The sequence below is a fragment of the Thunnus maccoyii genome, chromosome 2 (genome assembly GCF_910596095.1).
Source record: "Thunnus maccoyii chromosome 2, fThuMac1.1, whole genome shotgun sequence".
NCBI lineage: Eukaryota > Metazoa > Chordata > Actinopteri > Scombriformes > Scombridae > Thunnus > Thunnus maccoyii.
The window spans coordinates 18,992,006-19,011,896 of NC_056534.1; the positions used below are offsets into that span (position 1 = coordinate 18,992,006).

General features: G+C 40.6%; 1 protein-coding gene across 12 annotated transcripts in view; it reads right to left on the reverse strand.

Moving 5' to 3' along the window:
• Positions 1–19,891, reverse strand: part of rbm47 (RNA binding motif protein 47) — a 31,815-nt gene that overhangs the window by 3,288 nt on the left and 8,636 nt on the right. For 6 of the 12 annotated variants that reach the window (XM_042434914.1, XM_042434895.1, XM_042434911.1 and 3 more), the window contains 5 exons: positions 4,501–5,368; positions 4,038–4,365; positions 3,549–3,572; positions 2,870–3,079; positions 505–698 (listed from right to left, as the gene is read on the reverse strand). In XM_042434914.1, coding sequence (XP_042290848.1) covers positions 505–698; positions 2,870–3,079; positions 3,549–3,572; positions 4,038–4,365; positions 4,501–5,337 — 1,593 coding nt within the window. In that variant the 5' untranslated portion in view covers positions 5,338–5,368. Of the gene's footprint in view, positions 1–504; positions 699–2,869; positions 3,080–3,548; positions 3,573–4,037; positions 4,366–4,500; positions 5,369–8,932; positions 9,002–11,640; positions 11,744–19,891 lie in introns of those variants that run through there. The other 6 variants (XM_042434929.1, XM_042434924.1, XM_042434933.1 and 3 more) reach the window with 6 other exon arrangements.

A 19,891-nucleotide genomic window follows, 5' to 3' on the forward strand; every position in this document is an offset into this window, starting at 1 on the left:
TAACCAGACATTTAGTTTTACATTAAACTAAGAAAACCACCTAATAGGACCGAAATCTTCACCAATTACAGTACATATCACTACAGATCACTTGGAGCAACTTTACGAGGCATCAGTCAGGTTGAAATGTTTTTAACCATGTTGTCTAAACACCTTACTTAGAAGAAATTAACCTAACATGTCCTTTATAACCATTATCATGATCAGTTCTCTGTAATGATTGTGCACACAATCACCTTTAATCAGTTTAAATTTTCACTTCTGAGGGAGACATTTTGATAAGGTCTACAGTAAGTTGTTGTGTTGTTTTTATGGCCCCGTATCGCAAAAATTTAGTTGGTGAGTGAAATATAGTAATGCTAAGAAATGATCCTCAAAACTACAAACATACAGTCCAGATTAAAACAGCCGTGAAATGGTTCTGGACATTCTACATCTTTATCAGCATGAATCATTCAAACAATTTTATGTGTCTGAAGCATATAACAGAGCTATAATGCACACCTGAAACGGTGGAGGAGTAGAGACGGCAGGTAGGACAGTAGCAGCAGCAGCAGAAGCGTTGGTGTGTTCAGGGTGTTGCATGGCCAGAGGGTTGATGAGGTGCTCCACTGTGTGCACCTTCCCCTCCTCCATCAGCTTGGCTGTGGGAGCCGCACTGAACACTGGGTACTGCCCACCTAGAGTCGGCAATGCCACTGTTCATAGAGAGACACAAGAATGAGAGCCTGGATAACACACAAAATATAGTGAACAATAGCTGAAAGACAAGCACATACAGGCACCCATACTCAAACAAACACAGGCACAGTTAGATCTGAGGGTAATTTAGAAAAAAGAACAGAACAGAATGAAATACTAAAGACATGAAGAAAAAACACCAAGAGAAAGCTTGAAGGACACAATTTACGCAAGAAGAGAAAAAATAATAAGTTACACAAGTTGGCATTGGAGTGTGATTCGGATTATAATGGTGCTCAACTGTGGATTAACCCCAATGCTCTGACACACACACACACACACACACACACACACACACACACACACACACACACACACACAAACATACACACACACACACACACCCATGGAGTGAACACAACGTCAGTCTTTGTTTCAGATGGACAAAAGTCTTTTCAATCTGGTGCTGATCCTGTGATTCCACACAGAGTGGGACTGAGACCGAGCTCCAGATTGGGGTCAAATCACTTTACAAAATGGAACTCTGATCAGCAAAAATGTGACATTAATAATGAAATTACAAAAAAAGTTTATGTTGAAAAAACCATTAGCCAATCTGGTAGGTTTAGTAACTTTTGTGTTTAGTAATAAACTTGAAGATTAAAGAATAATACCAGTGTGTGCATTTTTATTTTACATTTTGCATTTCTTCCTTTCACTCTTCAAATTTTCTTGAAATTTTGAATTTAGACGATCCACCCACATAAACATGAAACCTCATTTTCCGTCCTAGTTGCGTTTTTATCTGTCATTCCTTCTGCTTACTATCAAGAAAGAAGGAATACAGAAAAGGGAATTTTGCACAGGGAAAAAATCCTTAAAAAACCACCAAGCAAGTTGCAAATTTAGAGCCACATTTTTCTTTGTTAGTAAAGGAGCTTATTTCAGTTTATGTTTTACACTGTAGATGTCATATTTTCAAAACAAAACCAAAAAAGAGTGAATGTAAATATTGATCATTATCATGTAGACTTAATGTATACAACAGTAGATGGGATATAACTCTACGTAACACTGGTATTACCCTTTTAGAGATCAGAGAAGTGGACATATTAGTAGAGAAGAGATAAATAATCTTTAGTTTTTGAGAGGGCACTTGCATTTCAACTCCGCTCTTGACTGAAACGGTTGTAGGCTAATCCTCAGTAAAGCAGTAGAGCTAAAGCAGCTACTGCTGCTGCTCATGAATTCAATTGACATAAAAAAATAAAACAAAAAACAATTAATATAGTCAATACAAAAGGTAAATATATTCTGAGATACTTCTTTGTTTTACGTCTATATTTGACTGGTCTGACTTAAAGAAAAAGAACACATTTCAGTCAAAAGCTGGAGTTGAGTGCATTTGTAAAGGCAGACTGTGGAAGCACCGGCACCCACATAACTACGGCCATGTTCAGACAACAGCAAAAAAAAACAAGGCTTCTTCATTCATTTCAATTAGACCACTGCGTTGCACGGGGCTGAATCAGAGAGCACAGTATGATCCTGCAGAAAAGATGAGTCTGGCTCAACTGTTGCATCAGCGCAATGCAATGTCTTTTGGCAAAGCACTGTGTTGGCTGGTCAGACACGTTCCAGGTAGATTACTTTGTGATTGTATTTCGACTGATGGTAATCATGACAGAGGATAAAGTGATTGCTGTCATGATAACTTTCCAGAGATCTTCCAGAATCCTTTCTGATAGTATTTGAAACCACTGTTCAGTGTTTTGGCATCCTTTGAACTCACGGATGTATTGCTGGCCTTCCTGGATCGTATTATCATCTCACCAATACGCCCCCAACAATGCAGCCACCTTGTGTTCTTTTAATGCAATGCTGTTTTAGTCTAAACAGCTGGTGAGGCAAATTTCTGATGTAGAGGAAAAAAGAAAGAATGAGGAACAAAACATAGCAGTAACTTTCTGGTCATGCTGGAAAAGACAGATATTCTGTGTCATTAGATTTTACTGTAAAGAGAAAGGCAGTCCTTTTGCACATGACCATCCAGCAACAACTATCATTTTGATTTACGAAAAGGTTCCTCAAACCACACGAGAGAGAGAAAGAAAATGATAGGCTGGAAGGTTTAGTAAAGGCTTTTGAGATGGGCGAGGATATGGATGGATATGTCTATCTCACTGACTTGTGCCAGGTTTGATGCCAACTGGGTTGACGGAGGCAGCAAGCTCCAGACTGGGCATCAGCTCATAGGGCTTTTCGGGCTGCTTGGTCTTGCCCTCATGGTAGCGGCTGTAGATGCCACGACCAGCAGAGTAACCCCCCAGGTACGACCCCCGAGGTCCAGGGGTACGGTTACCTGCAGCAGCACGACCACGACCTCGCACAGTACCTGCTTAAAATACAATAAGTAATATGATGACAGGGGTTGTGGTTTAGGACTCGAGTAGCAGGGGGCAAACTGTACTGAAAGTTGAGTAGGGCAACATGTAAGGCAAGATTTAACGGTGAGTTTAGAAGTTGGGTTGCAAGGAGAGTCGTTTAGCTCTAATCCTGTCCAGTTGCTACAGGAAATCTCTGTTTGAGCTCAGTATTTTGTGTCTGTAGTTCTTTGGGTCCAGTTTGGCCTTTCTTAAGCACTGTTTTGACTCCTTGATTGTATTTGGATGAAGGTATACAAGTTCATGGCACTGTGAAGTGGTGTTTTTGGATGTCCTCTGCTTTGTAACAATAACCCAGCATGAAATGGGAGGTGATAGCACAGCAGGAAAAGGATGGTGTTAGAAAATGTATAGTTTGTCATATGGCAAGAAAGCTCATTGTTCATTGAAGGAATAAGTAGGAATAAGGATGTGAGAGATTACCATTGTTCTGTATCATTGGGGATCCTTTGGAGAGAAAACCAAAACACAATGATTGTTGAAAGTCAAATTGATTTTCCTGCTACCACCCAAAGACCATATTCAGTCAATCATCAAAGGTAATGGGATTAGCATTCATTGGTCCATCACCTTGTTTTGTCTTTTACATTTAACATGTTTCTGATTTTAAGCCACAAACCCTCATCAAGTTAAAGATTTTAATAAACTTTCATCAAATGGAATTCTAGTCATCAAAGATTAAATCATTATTATCTAGTCATCATGTCCATTTAAAAATCACTACTGATGGGGCGTGTTCGTCATTGCTCCTACAAAGGTATCTTTTGGATCTTTAGCAGTGCATTGGTCCAGAGAGTTTCTGCTGTTACCAACATTTACAAAAATGTATATAAACTGTTGGCTTTAAGAGAAACACTATGGTATTTGCAACTGATCAAAACTGGTACTAAAACAGAAAAAATAAATTCTAACCTTTGACAAAGTAGTCCCTGTTAGGTCCAATGAGGGTGTTGTAGGGATAACCGTAGTAGGCCAATGTGTAGGGATCACACTGGTAAACGTAATTCTGCTGGGTAGCCTCTGGAGTGGCAGAAGCTCCCTTAGAGGCCTTCTGGCGCGAGTACTGCTCTTTATCAACGGGCTTGGCGAGTGTCACCTCAATGCAGGACCCTTCCACCTCTGTGCCGTTAAGGTGGTCCATGGCCAGGACAGCATCGTCCCGAGAGGTAAAGTGGACGAAGGCGTAGTCACGGATTTTCTTCACACGCTCTACACAACCGGGGTTCCACTGGCTAAACACCTGTTTGACAGAGAAAAGATGGGTGATTTCTGCTTGTTTTGCCCAAACACTAAACCAATGTGGTTGCTAAGCAGTTACCTTTTTTTACCCAATGAAAGCAGACATTCTAAACCTGTAAGTTGAACAGTCAGTTACCTGTCTAATTGTCTCCTCACTGGTTTCCATCATAAGATTCCTGACGTAAAGGATCTTCACTGTCTCCATCACATCTTCGTCCACATCGATCTCTGGCTCAGCCCAGTCTACTGCGATCTGGTGGCCCCACAGTTGAATACGTCCAGGCATCAACTTCCTGCGGGCCATGGCAGCTGCACGGTGCGACTCATACTCTACAAAGGCAAAGCCACGGTTCTTCATCTTGTCTGCAGCGCTGGCATAAACAATCACATCTAGTACACCCTCTGTCACCTTGGAGACCTCCTCCAGGATCTCCTCACGCTTTTTGGTCTTAGGGATGCCACCAATGAAAAGACGGCAGTTGTCCACAGAGGAGCAGACCCCCAGCAGCCGTCCAGGCCGCACCTCATAGTTGTTGAGCTCCCGCACGGCTCGTTTGGCTTCATGTTTCTCTGTGTACATCACAAATGCATACCCTCGGTTCTTCCCATCAAAGTCCATCATCAGGCGCATCTCATAGATGCGACCTACGGACTCAAACACTGGGACAAGCTCATCCTCATAAACGTCCCGTGGGATCTTGCCCACAAAGATTTCACATCCTCGTGGTGGAGATTGGCCATTCCAACCAGGAGGAGGGCCATATTTACGCTGACCATTTTCCTGGACCATCGTGTAGCCAGTGCGCTCCATCAGAGCCACCAGTGCGGCCTCATTTGGAGCACCTGCAACACCCTCAGGGATGGAGATCTGTCCATGGAGAGAATGGTGGGAGGCACCAGAGGGTTTGGGGGGTTTGGAGGCGGCAGCGTTGTTGCTCATGGTCGAGGAGGAAGCAGGATCTTCAGCTGTCATTCTGACAAAACCATCCAATCAGATCTGGGGCCTGAGGAGGGCAAAGAGATTGCAAGGTTTATAAAATGTAGTTTTTCAGTCAACGTCAAATAGTGTGAACCACAGATGCTATCCAAGAGTGAAAAACAGAAGAACAGGGAAACCCTCAGCAGGCCCTATAAAACGTGTTTTCATTTAAACAAATCCCATGATATGGCTTCTGATTGAGATAAAAAAAAACCTAAACGATTACCAATTTGCATGCAAGATTACACAAAAAACAGGTTAACCAAGACAGTGAATATACAGCATCTATAAATCCCCAGGACGCCTTCCCCTATCAGTGGTTTTACAACCTTGTTTTGTTGAGTTCCTCAGATCCCTTGCTGACCTCTGACCCCTATCAGAAGGAATGAAGGGCTGTAAACCCTGAAAACCCGAGCTCAAGGTTCATTGAGTACGACTAGGTCACATGCTCATTATGTGTGTGTGTGTGTGAGAGTATGTGTATGTGTGTGTGCATGTGTGTGTCAGAAGTAAGTTAGACAAGTTTGAGTTACGCTTTATGAGGAATAGTGTGTGAAATATAACTCCATACTGTGACAAAAAGCTGTGCACAATAATTTATATTAGACTTGTTTGACACACAGTCGCCACGAGAGGGTGTTGGTCTTTCAGCCTCCTTTTCAATATGAATGTGATACAGTGCATGGGTGCAGCTTTTGTGTGTGTGTGTGTGTGTGTGTGTGTGTGTGTTTCTGTATTTTTGTGTGTGCACCACTTCATTAAGCACTGCAGCCCTATAAGAGGAACAGAGAACAATCAGAAATCGGCTTCCCAAGCATAAACCTCTTACTCTGTTATTTTCCAACACTGCCAGCATTCAGCACGGAAAAATCCACAGCGTTTTAAATCCCCAAATCGCCACGCTGCATACAACACGGAGGCAACCAATCACAGCAGACTACAAAGCAAACTACTTTGTGTCATGTAAGCAAATAGGCCGAATAAAAAGAAACAACCTCTTGTTAGTTAGTCAGTCAGCGTGTGTGTGCGTTTTTGTGCGTCACAAGATTGCCTGGACTTTGATGGCAATAGGTGAGGCAGTCAACAAAGGTAAAACACTACAAAGCCAAGCAACCATGGTAACGCACACACTCATTTGACCTGACCCAATATCCCACTCTCCCACAGCCACACACACACACACACACCTGTTCACTTGTTAGTTCGCCCAAGGCTGGAGGGCTTAGAATTACCTGCAAACCAGCTAACACCTCGTCCACAGAGGAATGGAAATGATGCAAATGTCAGTTTGATAAAAAAAAGAGAGCTATTTTCAGCTATTTTCCATTTTTCATAGAAAATGTAAAGAAAAAGTTGTTGTAAATTTAAAAAATCAAAGATAGATGCAGACAGCAAAAACAAATAGTGACAAAAGACAGGATGTTCTTTCCTACTTCTATCTTTAGTTGGCTGCTGCATGTTGACATAGGTCAAGATGACATTAAATGTTGTAAAAACACTGTTTTAGTCGAAGTTATGGAGACATCAAGTATTTCTGCTCAATGAGGATGCAGTTCCCTTCTCAGGACACAGAAAAAAACATCACTCAAGGTTTTTCCAGTAGCCGGTGACATTAAAACATCTCTATTATTTGTTTCTTTGTTGTTTTTCTTTCTACTTCCACAGCTCGACGTGCCCTCCCTCTGTTCCTGCTATCATGTGAAGTGCTAACATGACTCCATCTCATCACTCTTATCAGCCTTATCTTGCCAGAATGATGACAAAGGGAGGACAATATTCACTTTGGGAGTTCTGCTCGGTCATTAAAAAAAAAAAAAGAAGCAATGTGACACTATGAGGTCAACACTCATAACATACAGTAGTCAGGGTGATAGTGTTTTGAAAAACTCCCTTAGCTGGATATTTTGTGTGTGTCAAAAATATGATATATTCAGTGCTCACTCTTACAGTGGAGTAATCTACTTCCTGCTTTTAAAACACTCGGAGAACACTTCCTCAGTGCTGACCACACAGTTATGCTGAGGTTTTCCTTTTAAAGGAGAGACTCTGGAAATCACAGTAATCAGTGTGTCAGAAGTAAAGCGAAACTTCTGTTTTGAGGACTTGTTTCTTGTCCTTTGCATTATAAAAATATGAGAAAATGAGGGTGTAAGTGTGCCATTGACAAAGTAAAGAAAAAGTAGGGTATGTATGTGTGTGTGTGTGTGTGTGTGTGTGTGTGTGTGAGAAAGAGAGAAAGAGAGAGAGAGAGAGCGAGCAGCAACAGGTAGATGATTAACACAAATCACAGCCTTCACTCAAAAAGAGCACAAAGATTTACAGATGCTGTCTCAGTATAAAAGTGCAAAACTGTAGTTTTCAAAGAAACATTACAACAAAATTTTGAACACTAATGCGTGCTTCATCTATCCTGATTTTACCTCTTTGCAGCACAACAGGAACAGCTATCATGGAAAACCTACGGAGATATTTAAAGGCTCGGAGACAGAGTTTACCTGGTCAAAGGTTGTGAACTCAGAGAAACACAGGATGGAAGGAGCACAGCAAGGAAGTTAGAGAGCAAGCATTTGATTGGCTAACAGTGCCAACCTGCCGGGGTTAAAGTGTTCCAGTTATTGCTTTGGAGATTGGTCATTACATCGTGTTTATAATTGATAGAAGCGCCTGATTCCCTACGTATTAACAGCATGTTTTAAGGGACCGGATTGTTTTATGAGCGGAAAAAAAGCTTTTACAGGCTTCCTCCGGATCATACCATAAACACAGACTGGCTACTGCTGGCAAAATCCATCTTTTTTTCCTCAAATAAGTAAATGAGGCATGACATTAAAGCGTAGTTCCTCACAACTAGAAAGAGGAAGAAAAATGTTATTCTTCATGTCACTGACCTGACATTAAATCAATACTGCTGTCATGTGTTCTTCACATGAGAATTTGCAGGTCTTGTTCAGATGTTTGTAAGCCCACAGCCTCTCTTTTGGCTCCCAATTTATTGCAGATTATGGAGCAAAGTAAACCTGTGTGTGTGTGTGTGTGTGTGTGTGTGTGTGTGTGTGTGTGTGTGTGTGTGTGTGTACAATAAGGAACAATGCGTCTCTCAGTTGGCAGTTCTATCCTGAGTGACACTGATCCAGTGTACTGAAGAAAACAGGTCTAAGGAAGCCGCCATCTTAGCTGTATGCACACACACACATTAAAAAGAGGAGGTGACTCACTCACAGCGTCCACCCAGCAGCCCCCAAAAACAGGGTCAGTACAGTGGGACCAACGCTTACAAACGCTTCATTTCTGCTATTTTAAAACACACACCCAATAGATAACAGCACAGCACATGAGTCATGCAAATACTATTAAAGGCTGCCTCCAAATCATACACACAACTGCTCAAAAACAACCTGCAGATAGTCTCAAGTCACAAAAACTTCATTTTCATTAAAGGATGAGGAATCCCTTTAAAACCAAAGACAGTAATGACAGATGGCAGTGAGACAGAGCAGAAATCTTGAGAAAGATATCACAGCAGAGGGATGGTGGAGGAAAAGAGAAGAGGAAGGAGAAGCAGAGAGTGGTGAGATGGGAAGATAGCTACCCCTGTTGCTTCACAGCGCTCCGCTGCTTGGCCGCCTGCTCTGGGAGTTTTTGTCCACCTCCATGAGAGACAGGTACAGCAGGGCACTGAGCACAGGGGCCGGCCTCCTCTACACACACACACACACACACTCTGAGCCAAAGCTGCAAGCCAATGAGGGTGGAGCTTTAACAGGTACATATGTGTGTGTGTGTGTGTGTGTGTGTGTGTGTGTGGGCGGATCCCAGCTCTACTTTTGCAGAAAATTAGTGTGTGGTTCTTTTTTTAAAAATACACACATTGAAGCACCTGTTGCACAAACCTGTTACTTTTACTGACTCTGCAACAAACGAAAACAGAGAAGGTGCTGTTAGTGGGAGGAGAGGTGGCTGATGGGAAATTCAGTTTTAAGCATTTTCTGCTTAGAGTTGCAGAAATTGACAAACGGCAGGAAACATTCAAACTGGGGTTTGAATACTTCCTCATGTTGTCTAACTGAGAAAGGATATTTGGAAATTCTGACTGGGAGTTACCACTAGACTGATTTATGTCACGTCAGCACAAGACTACAACTGTGTGTGAGTGTGAGTGTGTGTGTGTGTGTGTGTGTGTGTCTTTGGGCATACGTGTGTGTTTCTTGTACATAACAACGGCGAACATGTTCCTAGCACAGCTTAACTTAAGCAAACAACACACACCTTCCTGGGCAGTCAAGAGAGCAGATAGAGAGACAAACAGCCCAATAAGAGGACGTCACTCTCTTTTAGAGAGTTTCTGTCTAAAAACTCCTCTCAGTTCAAGGGGAGCAAGAAGAGAGGGAGTAGAGGGACAGAGAGCAGATGGGGTGAAAGGAGGAGAGAGAGATGAAAGTCACAGTGTGTGGTCAACAGTGTGTTGAGTTTCAGCTGCTATTGAAACCAGCCCCACTCCTTAACGACTGAGCAAACAGGCTAGAAGAAAGTCTATTTAGCATAAAGACCTCAGATGAATGGATGGACAAAAGAAGAGAAATGATCAGAGACCTTTATATGCCCTGTAACACCTTTAATTTGTTTGCTTAATCAACCACCAATTTTAAAACTATCAAAATCATCTGTCACACAGTTGACAGATGTAAAATATAGCTACAAGGTGTGTGCTGAGGGTGTGTGTGTCTTGGTGGGCACATTTGTAATCTTTTGGCATGTGTGCAAAAGCTAGAAAGAGGATTGAAGAGCAGGGTTACAGATCAGTAAAACCAGGTCTTTCTCTAAGCGAAGGGGTCAATCTAAATCAAAGATTAACTGTCAGTCATTAGCAAGAGCCAATCAGGACATGCCTCAGAGGACTCAGGTGTTCTGGTGACCGCACAGCGGGACCATCACCCCATCAGGTCAACGGTTAACCGTTAAACCCCACAGGAAGACCCGAGAGATGGACGAAAAACATTTACTTTCCCTCATTCAATCATTGCATCAAGTTCACTGAATCATTTCTCAGGCACAAAGACTGAAACATATAAACTATTACACCACTGACACACACACAGGGTCAAACAGTTCATGTTTTTAAATGTTTTAAATTCAAATAATACATTAAATAAACTAGTATTAAAGGCTGGTATTATTTTATATTTGTCTCCTTGTCAACGAATCCCATGAAAAAGCCCAAACTAACAATGTGTTAGTCCATCTTTCAGTACTTTCCACCTTTCAATCCTGTCTGTAACTCTTAGCCTCAACCCCAATTGGTTGCTACTGAAGATGAAAATCTTTAAAAAGGGGTCACAAATGTTACTTAAATGGGAGTAAATACTGCATTGGCTTGGGATTATTTTCAGCTGCGGATTAATATGCATTTGGTGCACTAGTGAGTGTTGCGGCAGCAGGAATAAAAAAAAAACAAAAAAAACTACAGTGCTCATGTTCATGGTAATGAAGGACCGTGGCAGCTAGTGCAACAATGTGGCTTATTAATGTGTTTTTTAATAGTTTTGGGACAAAAATGAAGGATTATTACTACTACTGCATTGCTGGTTGTTGACAGTAAGAAAATTATAGAAAACAACAGCCTTATTGTTTAAACAGATATAAAGTACACAGGGGCAGGGTGTATTAAAGTTAAAATATGCATTTTGGGTCATAATTAAATTTTGTTTATGATGGTGGAGTCAATATCATACTTTACCAACTTTTTTATTACATCACTGCTGCTGACATTCACCTAACACTTATTTGTTAAGCAAGTAATCACCTAAGAGAGTGCTTATAGACTTTGTTTTACTGTATCTCTGATAAGTAGTTTCTTTATTAAGGCCAGGGTCATTCACACACACACACACACGCACACACACACACACACACACACACACATATACACTGGAATCTGCAACACAGGCAAAAAGCAGCAATAAAGCAGCGCTGGTAATCAGTATCTCGGCCAGAGAGCCTGTACGACTGCCATCTATTATTACAAGTCATCCATATAAGTAAATGAGTAGCGTGTCACAAGACCAGAGGTCCCGCTGCTTATTTGTGTAGAGTGATACGACCTGTAGGAGTGCAGTGTTTAGACTCACACTGTGCTTTCCTGGAAGCAGTTCTTCCAAAGTCAAGTGCAGAAACAGACAAACAGCTTCAGGATGTAAAAAAAAAAGCTTCCTGCTGTGATTTCTGTTACGTCCAACAGCTTAATAATTGTTTCAGGTAGTTTTCGCAACTTAACAGCGTCCAAAAGAATTACTTGCTTACATGATTATCATCCTTGAAAACGCCAAGCAGGAATCATCAGACAGAGGATAAGGTTTGTTAAATAAAAGTCAACGCAAAGGAGAAACTTTGTCCCAGTGTCTGCACTCCACTGCACGCTTTCATTGTCAAAGTCAGCTGCTGCAAATGACCACAACCGAGTGAAACAACGAACTTGATGAAAGAGAAGTGAGAACTGTGGCTGACCCTTCAGGACACATGATGTCCACACACTGCGGTTTACCCAGCTCATCTGTCAGCATGCTGACTTCAACAGGATCCAGCAGGATGGAGAATTAAGTCACACTGCTGAATGAGGAGGAGGAAGCTGTGCTATCTTGGTGTCTTTAGATATCTGCTTTCTGTGCTTGTGCATTGATTTTGAGAACCTGTTGTCTTTACACTATGTATTATGGATATCACCAAGAGACGATCCTGTACAGATATAGTACTTAGTGAACAACATTAGGGCTGCAAGTAATGGTTATTTTCATTATCTGTAGATTGTCTTGTCAATTAACTGATCAACCATTTTGTCTATAAAATGGCAGAAAAAAAAACTTCCCAGAGCCCAAGATGACTTCTTCAAATTGCTTCATTTGTCTGATTAACAGTTCTAAACCTAAAGAGACTAAATTACTATCATAGAGGGGTAAGAAAACCAGCAAATATACACATTTGAGAAGCTGCAGTTAATTAATTTGGCATTTCAGCTCAACTTGAAAAAACAAAAACATGGTGCTCAACCAAAGAGAAAAAAAGAGAGCTGTAATGAGATAGTGTGTGCACATCCCATACTATATTTTTATGTCAGGTGCAGGACAACAAAGGAAATAAAGGAAAAAAGCCGAGTGTCCACACACTGGATTGTAGCTCCCAAAGTCTTATTACTTCCTTTTTCAGTCAGTCAGTAATAAAAACACTTTGGGAGCTACAATCTAGTGTGTGGACACTCTGCTTTTTTGTGCATATACAGTAACCAAAGTCTAAAAAGGGGTTTGCACATACAAATCAATTAGATTTTTCCTTTTCAATGTGATACTTCTCATTTTTTGGGATCTGCTTTCTTCAGTGTGTGAGGAATGGTGTGTTAAATTATGGGTATGCAAGCTCTTGTGCATTTTTGCTCAAAATTGACAAAATTGTTGAATTCATTTTCTGTCGTTGGTTAAAGAAGTATTTGTTTCAGCTCTAACCAAGGTCGAACAACATCTTCTTTTACACATTACAATCTGATCTACACATTATCCATAGTTCATTTATATCTCTGCCTCTGTTTTGCCTCCTTCTCTTTGCTTTTCTTCACTCTTTTTTTTCCTTCCTCCCATCCATGTACCTGTCACCCTCATTCCTCTGGTTCACTCAAGCTCAAAGACGAGCAGCAGGGAGGGGGGAGGAAGGAGAAAGGAGGAAGGTGCGGAGAGGAGGGTGCACAGAGAAGAAGAAGTGTGCGTAGAGGGAAGAAATGCAGCTAAGAGAGGAGAAAGAGAGGGAGAGAGAGAGAGAGAGAGAGAGAGACAGAGAGAGAGAGAGAGAGAGAGAGAGAGAGAGAGAGTGCGTGGGAGGGGGTCTGAATAGGAAAAGACCAGATGGAGAGGAGCGAGAGAGGCTAACGAACAGAGAGGAGGGGACCAAAATGCTCCCTCTGCGATCTCTTCAGGCCTCCCTCAGCGCTAGAAAGCCCTTCAAAGTGAAACTGGCCTGAAGAATTTCAGGTCAGACGGAGTGCGTAAGTGACTGCCTCCAGCCCACCCCAACTTCACCACGGAGGGATGATTCCAGTTCATTTACTCTGATGGCCCCCCTGCCTTCAGGACCTTCACATTTGTCCACTCAAAACACTACGATTTTACACAAACAGGCCATTTCTAAGCAATACAACAAAGAGCCTGTACCTTAACCTTCTCCTTTCAAGTCTTAATGGCAGAGATTCAGTTGAAAGTTTAACCATAACTTGACAATTTTGTTTTAAATGACTTATTCAAACTTTAATTGTAGCATCAATTATAGATTACACAGTAATTCAGACAAGCTTAGAAAGGTCAGCTACAACCAAAATTGACACACATGTCCCCTCATACGGCTACATAGTCATTACTAATCATAAGAGCTGCTTTAGCTTTAGCAATAGCTGAAAGGGGCTTTGCTTCCTTAGGCAAACACATTCCTCAGGCTAATCAGCTAGCCTGTTCAAGGCCATAGCAGACATTGTTTCAGACAATTACTACTGACGTTGACAATATCACACACTCGTGATAAAGGCTTTAGTGGCACTCGGTGAGTGAGTGTGTGTGTGTATGAGGGAGGAAATCATCAAGATTTAAAGCTGGAGAGTTGGTGATATTTGACACTAAAACACCCAAATATTTGCATATAACATCATTTTTGTTTTGTCAACGTCCTTCACACTCACAATTACTACAAAGACTTACAAAAGAGGTAACCTTCACACATACTTTTATACTCAAACAAGGGCCCACCCTGTCGACAAACACAGTTAAAAGAGCGTGTGTCAGACTCACAATTACAGAAACGTGCAACCTGAAATAATATTTCTGTCAATACAATCCTTTTGTTTCAAGAACATTTGTTGATGTTGACACTTGATCACCGGATTTTCTATCCCAGTCTCTCTCTCTCTCTCTCTGTCTCTTTCACACACACACATGCACGCACACATGCACACAACAAACAGCTCACCTTGCCAGGGTAAAAGTCCACATATTATATGACGAAGAACCAGGAAGTCTATAAGTAATAATACCAGCCTCTCCATGTAGTCACTGAAGCATTTTTTTTATCCCCCACCTTAAATACACACACACACACACACACACACACGCACACACACACACATATACACATACACTGTCATGCCACTCCACTGGTTCCACTGGTTTCATTGTAAAGACATCACGATCTTCATTCCAATCACTGATTGGTTTAAAAGCCTTTGTTGGCTTTTTCCAATCATTTTGGCTCTGACAAAGTGGTGAAACAGGGAATTCTGGTAAACTGTAAATCTATCCGCACAAAGCAGAATACCGTACCTACATGAGATGAGAGAAAAAAAAACTGCCAAGCTGTTTCCATTAGAATACTGTAAGGGTTGGTCATGGAGAGCCTCAACCAGTCAAACCTTTACTCATGGAAGTCCCAAATTACTACCAGGTGTTGAGGTCATCTATCATACAGGAGCAGAAACTCATTTTTCAAGGCTACCTGATTAAGATGTTTTTTGTTCAAGTGATTATTCAAAATTGAAATTAAGCCTTTTCACAGAGAGACACAACAACAAGAGATGCTAGACTCTGAAAAAAAAAAACAAGACAACACACTTTAGGGTGAATGTCAAACACTGTACCTGTGTCCCAAACTGAGAAGCGCAGATATATCGACGAGCAGGACAAGAAGATACAGCTGTTTTGCTATTAGGAGTCACTTTGCACCTTCACACTTGTCTAAAACTCTCTCTCTCTGTCCATTCACTCTCCTTTGGTGTTGACAGGCCGTGGCAGTAAGAGAGTCTCCAGCAGTAAGAGGTAAGTAAAGGTGATTTAGTGTTTACTCATTCTCAAAGACCAGAAGAGAGAGGTGGGGCCACTCAGTACAGGTAACCCCCCACCTTTTTTTCTTCCTCCCTCAGTCTCTCTCTCGCTTGCTCTCTCTCTCTCAGCTGATAAGGAATGAGACAAAAGGGAAGGCAAGGGATAAAAGGGCAGAGGGTGTGACGAAAGGTGATGATTGACAATAATTAGGGAAAAGTCATGAGTTTGTGTGTGAGTGTGCTGATGGATTCACAGTAGTATTTTGTGCATTTGTCTCTCATTATTGGATAAAAGGGACCATCCATTTAAAAAAAAAAAAAGTCTTGTTGGTAAATTAGTCAGAATCCAAACACAGAAGAATTCTGCAGAAAGTCGTTGGAATTTACCATTGTTTCTTCTCAATGACACCCACAAGACATTTTACAAGTTCCAGCTTTCTTGTTCAAAATGAAAACAGAAGCTGGTGACCACATGTTCGTTAATCAAAGCAACAATTGCAGGTTCACAGTCATGCTAGCAGTTCTGTGAGATTGCACTCAAGCATAGTCGTGCTTTGAGTTAAATGCTGACATCAGCCTGCTGCCATGCTCACAATGAAAATGCTAACATGCTGATATTTAGCAGGTAATGTTTACCATGTTTACCATTGTAGTTTAGTGTGTTAGCGTGTTAACATTTGCTAATTAGCACTAAACACAAGTTATGACTGAGATTGTTAGACATGTCAATAGTTTTGTAGGTATTTCACAAACCTAAGTATACTGGACAAATTCAAATTTTAACATGATGATGGCGCTAGATTAAATTCTACCAAAGTTATTATAATTCATCCTAAGGGAGATACGAATGTGTGTACCAACTTTCATGGCTGTCCATTCAGTTGATGTCAAGACATATCACTCACATGTCAACTTTATGGTGTCGCTAGAGGAAAAATGTCAGGGGATCACCCAAGTCATTAGGATTCATCGTCTGTGGACCATGAATTTCTGTACAAAATTTCATTGAAATCCTTTAAACTGATGAGATATTTCAGTCTGGACCAAAGTGGTGGACCAACGAATCCACCAACAGACCGTCTGACATTGCCATCCCCAAAACCATGAAGCTAGCACAGCTAAACATATTCGTTTGCACATTAACAAGTGGCACCACTTCATCCTGCATCAAACTAAATTACAGATAAACATAAAAAAAGTTTTAAAAATGGCTGGAGTTAATCAAATTTACAGGATCAGAAGTCACTGAAAATGTCTACTGGAGAACACTTTTAGAGAGAGAACCACTTTTTTTCATCAAACCAAATATTTACTTTTTTAAATGAGGCACGTTAGAAAATAATTTGTAGGTCAATAGAGATTCAAAAAATTCAAACAGTACTGTAGATCAAGAGAGATCACCTTTCACCTTTTAGTAAAGGCCTGGGGCATGTTAGGATAAACCTGTTGAGGGCTGAATTTGGCAAGTTTAACCATGATCACATCAGATTTTTCAGCCATGCTGGTTTTGCATGGTAATCACAGTATTTAAGAGTAGAAGTTTCAGTGGTCAGTGCTAATACACTTTTGCGGGTTGCATTAAGTCTGAACTTTACTGGCGACACACTTAGAAACACAACAGAGTTAAAGAGACTACAAAACCAGACTAAAGCCATCACATTCCAGTCATATTTGTCAGAAACACAGAGAGGGTCAGAGGTAATAGGAAGGAGACCACGGTGACAATGTGTGGAAGTGTACATAACCTTAAACAACCCTGAGAGAGAACGGGGCCTATAGCTGCTCTTATCAGATGGGGTGCTGTTCTATTTCAAAGCAACTGTGTGTACCGTATGTGTGTATTTGTGTGCAATTGCCATTGTACAAGTGACACATTAACCAATGACTCTGTTAATGAAGGACATGTAATCACTGATTCTCGCCTTTTTGGCTCACGGTGTATGTAGATAGCCAGTACAAAGTTTACAGGTGTAGAAATCTATTCTCTCCCCAACAGGGTGTAATAAGGTTGAAGTGAAGGCCATACAGAGCCATAAAGCCATTTTAAAGGTGGAGGAGAGCGTGATTCAAACGCCAGGATGACTTTATTACCAGCACACTGTATCGCACAGACACACACTCTCTCACACACACATTGAGTCAAGTCAAGACAGTTTTATTTGTATAGACTAATATCACATGCAATGTCTCTCAATAGCGTTCACAAGCTCACATCAACGGTTCATAACCCAGTTCTCAACCTGGTTTAAGACAAGGAAAAGCTCAAACTCAAAGAGAGATTCTGCTCCTTGGATGACTGATTTTGCAACAGAGAAAAATGTGAGAACATGACAATCATTAAAAATAGAATAACTTATAACAGTTCAACAAAAAATCCAACAGAAGGATTATAATTATAATAATTGTAATAACCAATACTACAATATACATGTCCATGATACACACCTGCATGTCTGTACCTAGCAAATCAAAAGACAGACAGACGTGTGCCTGGGGTGCAGGGGTGATAGCCATCAGCCGTCAGCTATCATCAGTGCTAATAGAGACAGAGGGAGACATGAGGGAACTGGCCCTACTGGTCTGATATGAACCCGTACACGACTTCAAGAAGACCTACACAAACAGCTTTACAACGGTCACTGAGACAAATGAGTGGGGGCGGGGAAGGTGGTTTAAAGCATCTTTAGTGCATGTGCGTGTGTGTGTGTGTGTTTGTTGCCAACCAAACTGACAATAACGGAGACACTGGTGCCTCAAAGACAACACAAATACACACTCACATATACATTAAAGCGCAACCAAGACCAGTATTTTCAGCTGATATGGGTTATTACACATATATCATATCGCTGTGTGTATTGGCACAGTCATAAAAAAAGATTATGGAGCAGCTCATTACAGCAACATATGTTTTAATGGTTGTGTTTTATGTATATTTCTCAGTTCGAGCTTAATATAGCTAGTCTTGTTATAGTCTATCGTTGAATATAATAGGATAATGTGAATATTATTTGTTTAGATATCTTAAATCTTAAAGATGTTGACTGTTGAAAATGTTCTCTTATCTTATGTTTACTGTCACTAAAACCTTTAAAGCTATAAGTAAATTGAATGTATTAACAGAGATCTTTATCACACAATATCTGTTTATGATTTATATAATATGTTTATCATGATGTATGATGTTTATATATATATATAATTCATATTCTCCAATATATTTTTGACTGATTTGTTCTTAGATACACATGCATGCCCACACACTCAAGCACACACACACACATTCACACACTATATTGTGTGTCAGTTTCCATTTGGTATCAGTAGCCTTTCAACCTGATAATTCTGTTTAGAAAATGATTAAGATTTGGATCACAGATACCTTGACTGAGCAGACTTTAACTTCAATACACAAGGTTGATGAAATGTGCTCCGTGTTACCAAAACATTTAATTATATTCCACAAGGCTGTTCCTAACAGAACTGGAAAACATGAAGGCACACATTTTCAGAACATGCAAGCAAATGTCAACATAGGTGTTGGCAGACATCCTGAATAAAACTCCATTGTATATAATATTAACAGTCTTAACTGAACCTGAACATGAACATAAACGTCCTGAGTTGTGTGTCAACCCCTCGGGGCCATGTGAGACAGCTGAAGTGTCTCAGCAGAACAAAGTGCTTGTTTGTCAAGATAATACTTCCAACAGGGAGCAGATTACACCTTCACAACAGTCTGCAACACCTCTAATACAAGCATCTGTGTGTGACTGGCTGCCTAAAAGTGTCTCAAGAAGTCTTGATGATTTTGACAATGAGCTGTCTGTCTCTACTAGCCTGTTATTGTCCCATTTACTTACTTTACTTTTTCTCCTTCCACTGTACTCTTATTATTATAATGTAATTATAATGGTAAAAAAAGACCTTTTTGTTAGAGAGATAGAGAGAATTCAAGACTCACACAACATGAAATTACAGAAATAATATCACATTTAATACAAAAAAGTGTCTTTTAATGCAAGATTTTTGCCCAGATGTTTAAATGAATTTAGACGGAGGCCTCAGAAACCTTTTAACAATGCCAATAAAACTGTAAAAAAAATATTGAAACAAAATGAGGGAGGAGCACTTTTATTTCCCGAAAATAAAAAATGAAACTAAAACTGTTAATTTCCTGTAAATTGAAAGTTAACTGAAACTTGTTGCCATAAAAGAAATTAAATTTAAATCTAAGTGAGAACACACACAATTAAAATAATAAAACTGTCAATGCGCTGCTCCACATGATCAAAATATTTTAATTCATTCCAGTGTCACCAGTGAACTAGAATAAATATTTAATGATTAATGTCATTCACTGAGCACATGCATTGAAATGTAAAGACTGCAAAACTATCTGATCCTCCTCATAGTTTCCTCTGGGTCCTCAACCTCAGCCGACCCTCCAGACAACACACTCGCATGCACATTAACACACACAACTTGGAGGTAAGGGTGTGTTTCTTGAGTGTGTGTTAAAGTACAGAAAGATCTAAAGTATCTAAAGTGTTAAAAAGCTGCTCTGCCAAACAATCCTCAAACCATAAGACAACATCTCTGTCAACAGGGAAACTGTCTGTTCAGTCGTAACACTTCCTCATTCAAAGGGTCACCTCACATCCTGTAACAACCGTCAACCAATCCTACTGTCCCACTTATGATTAA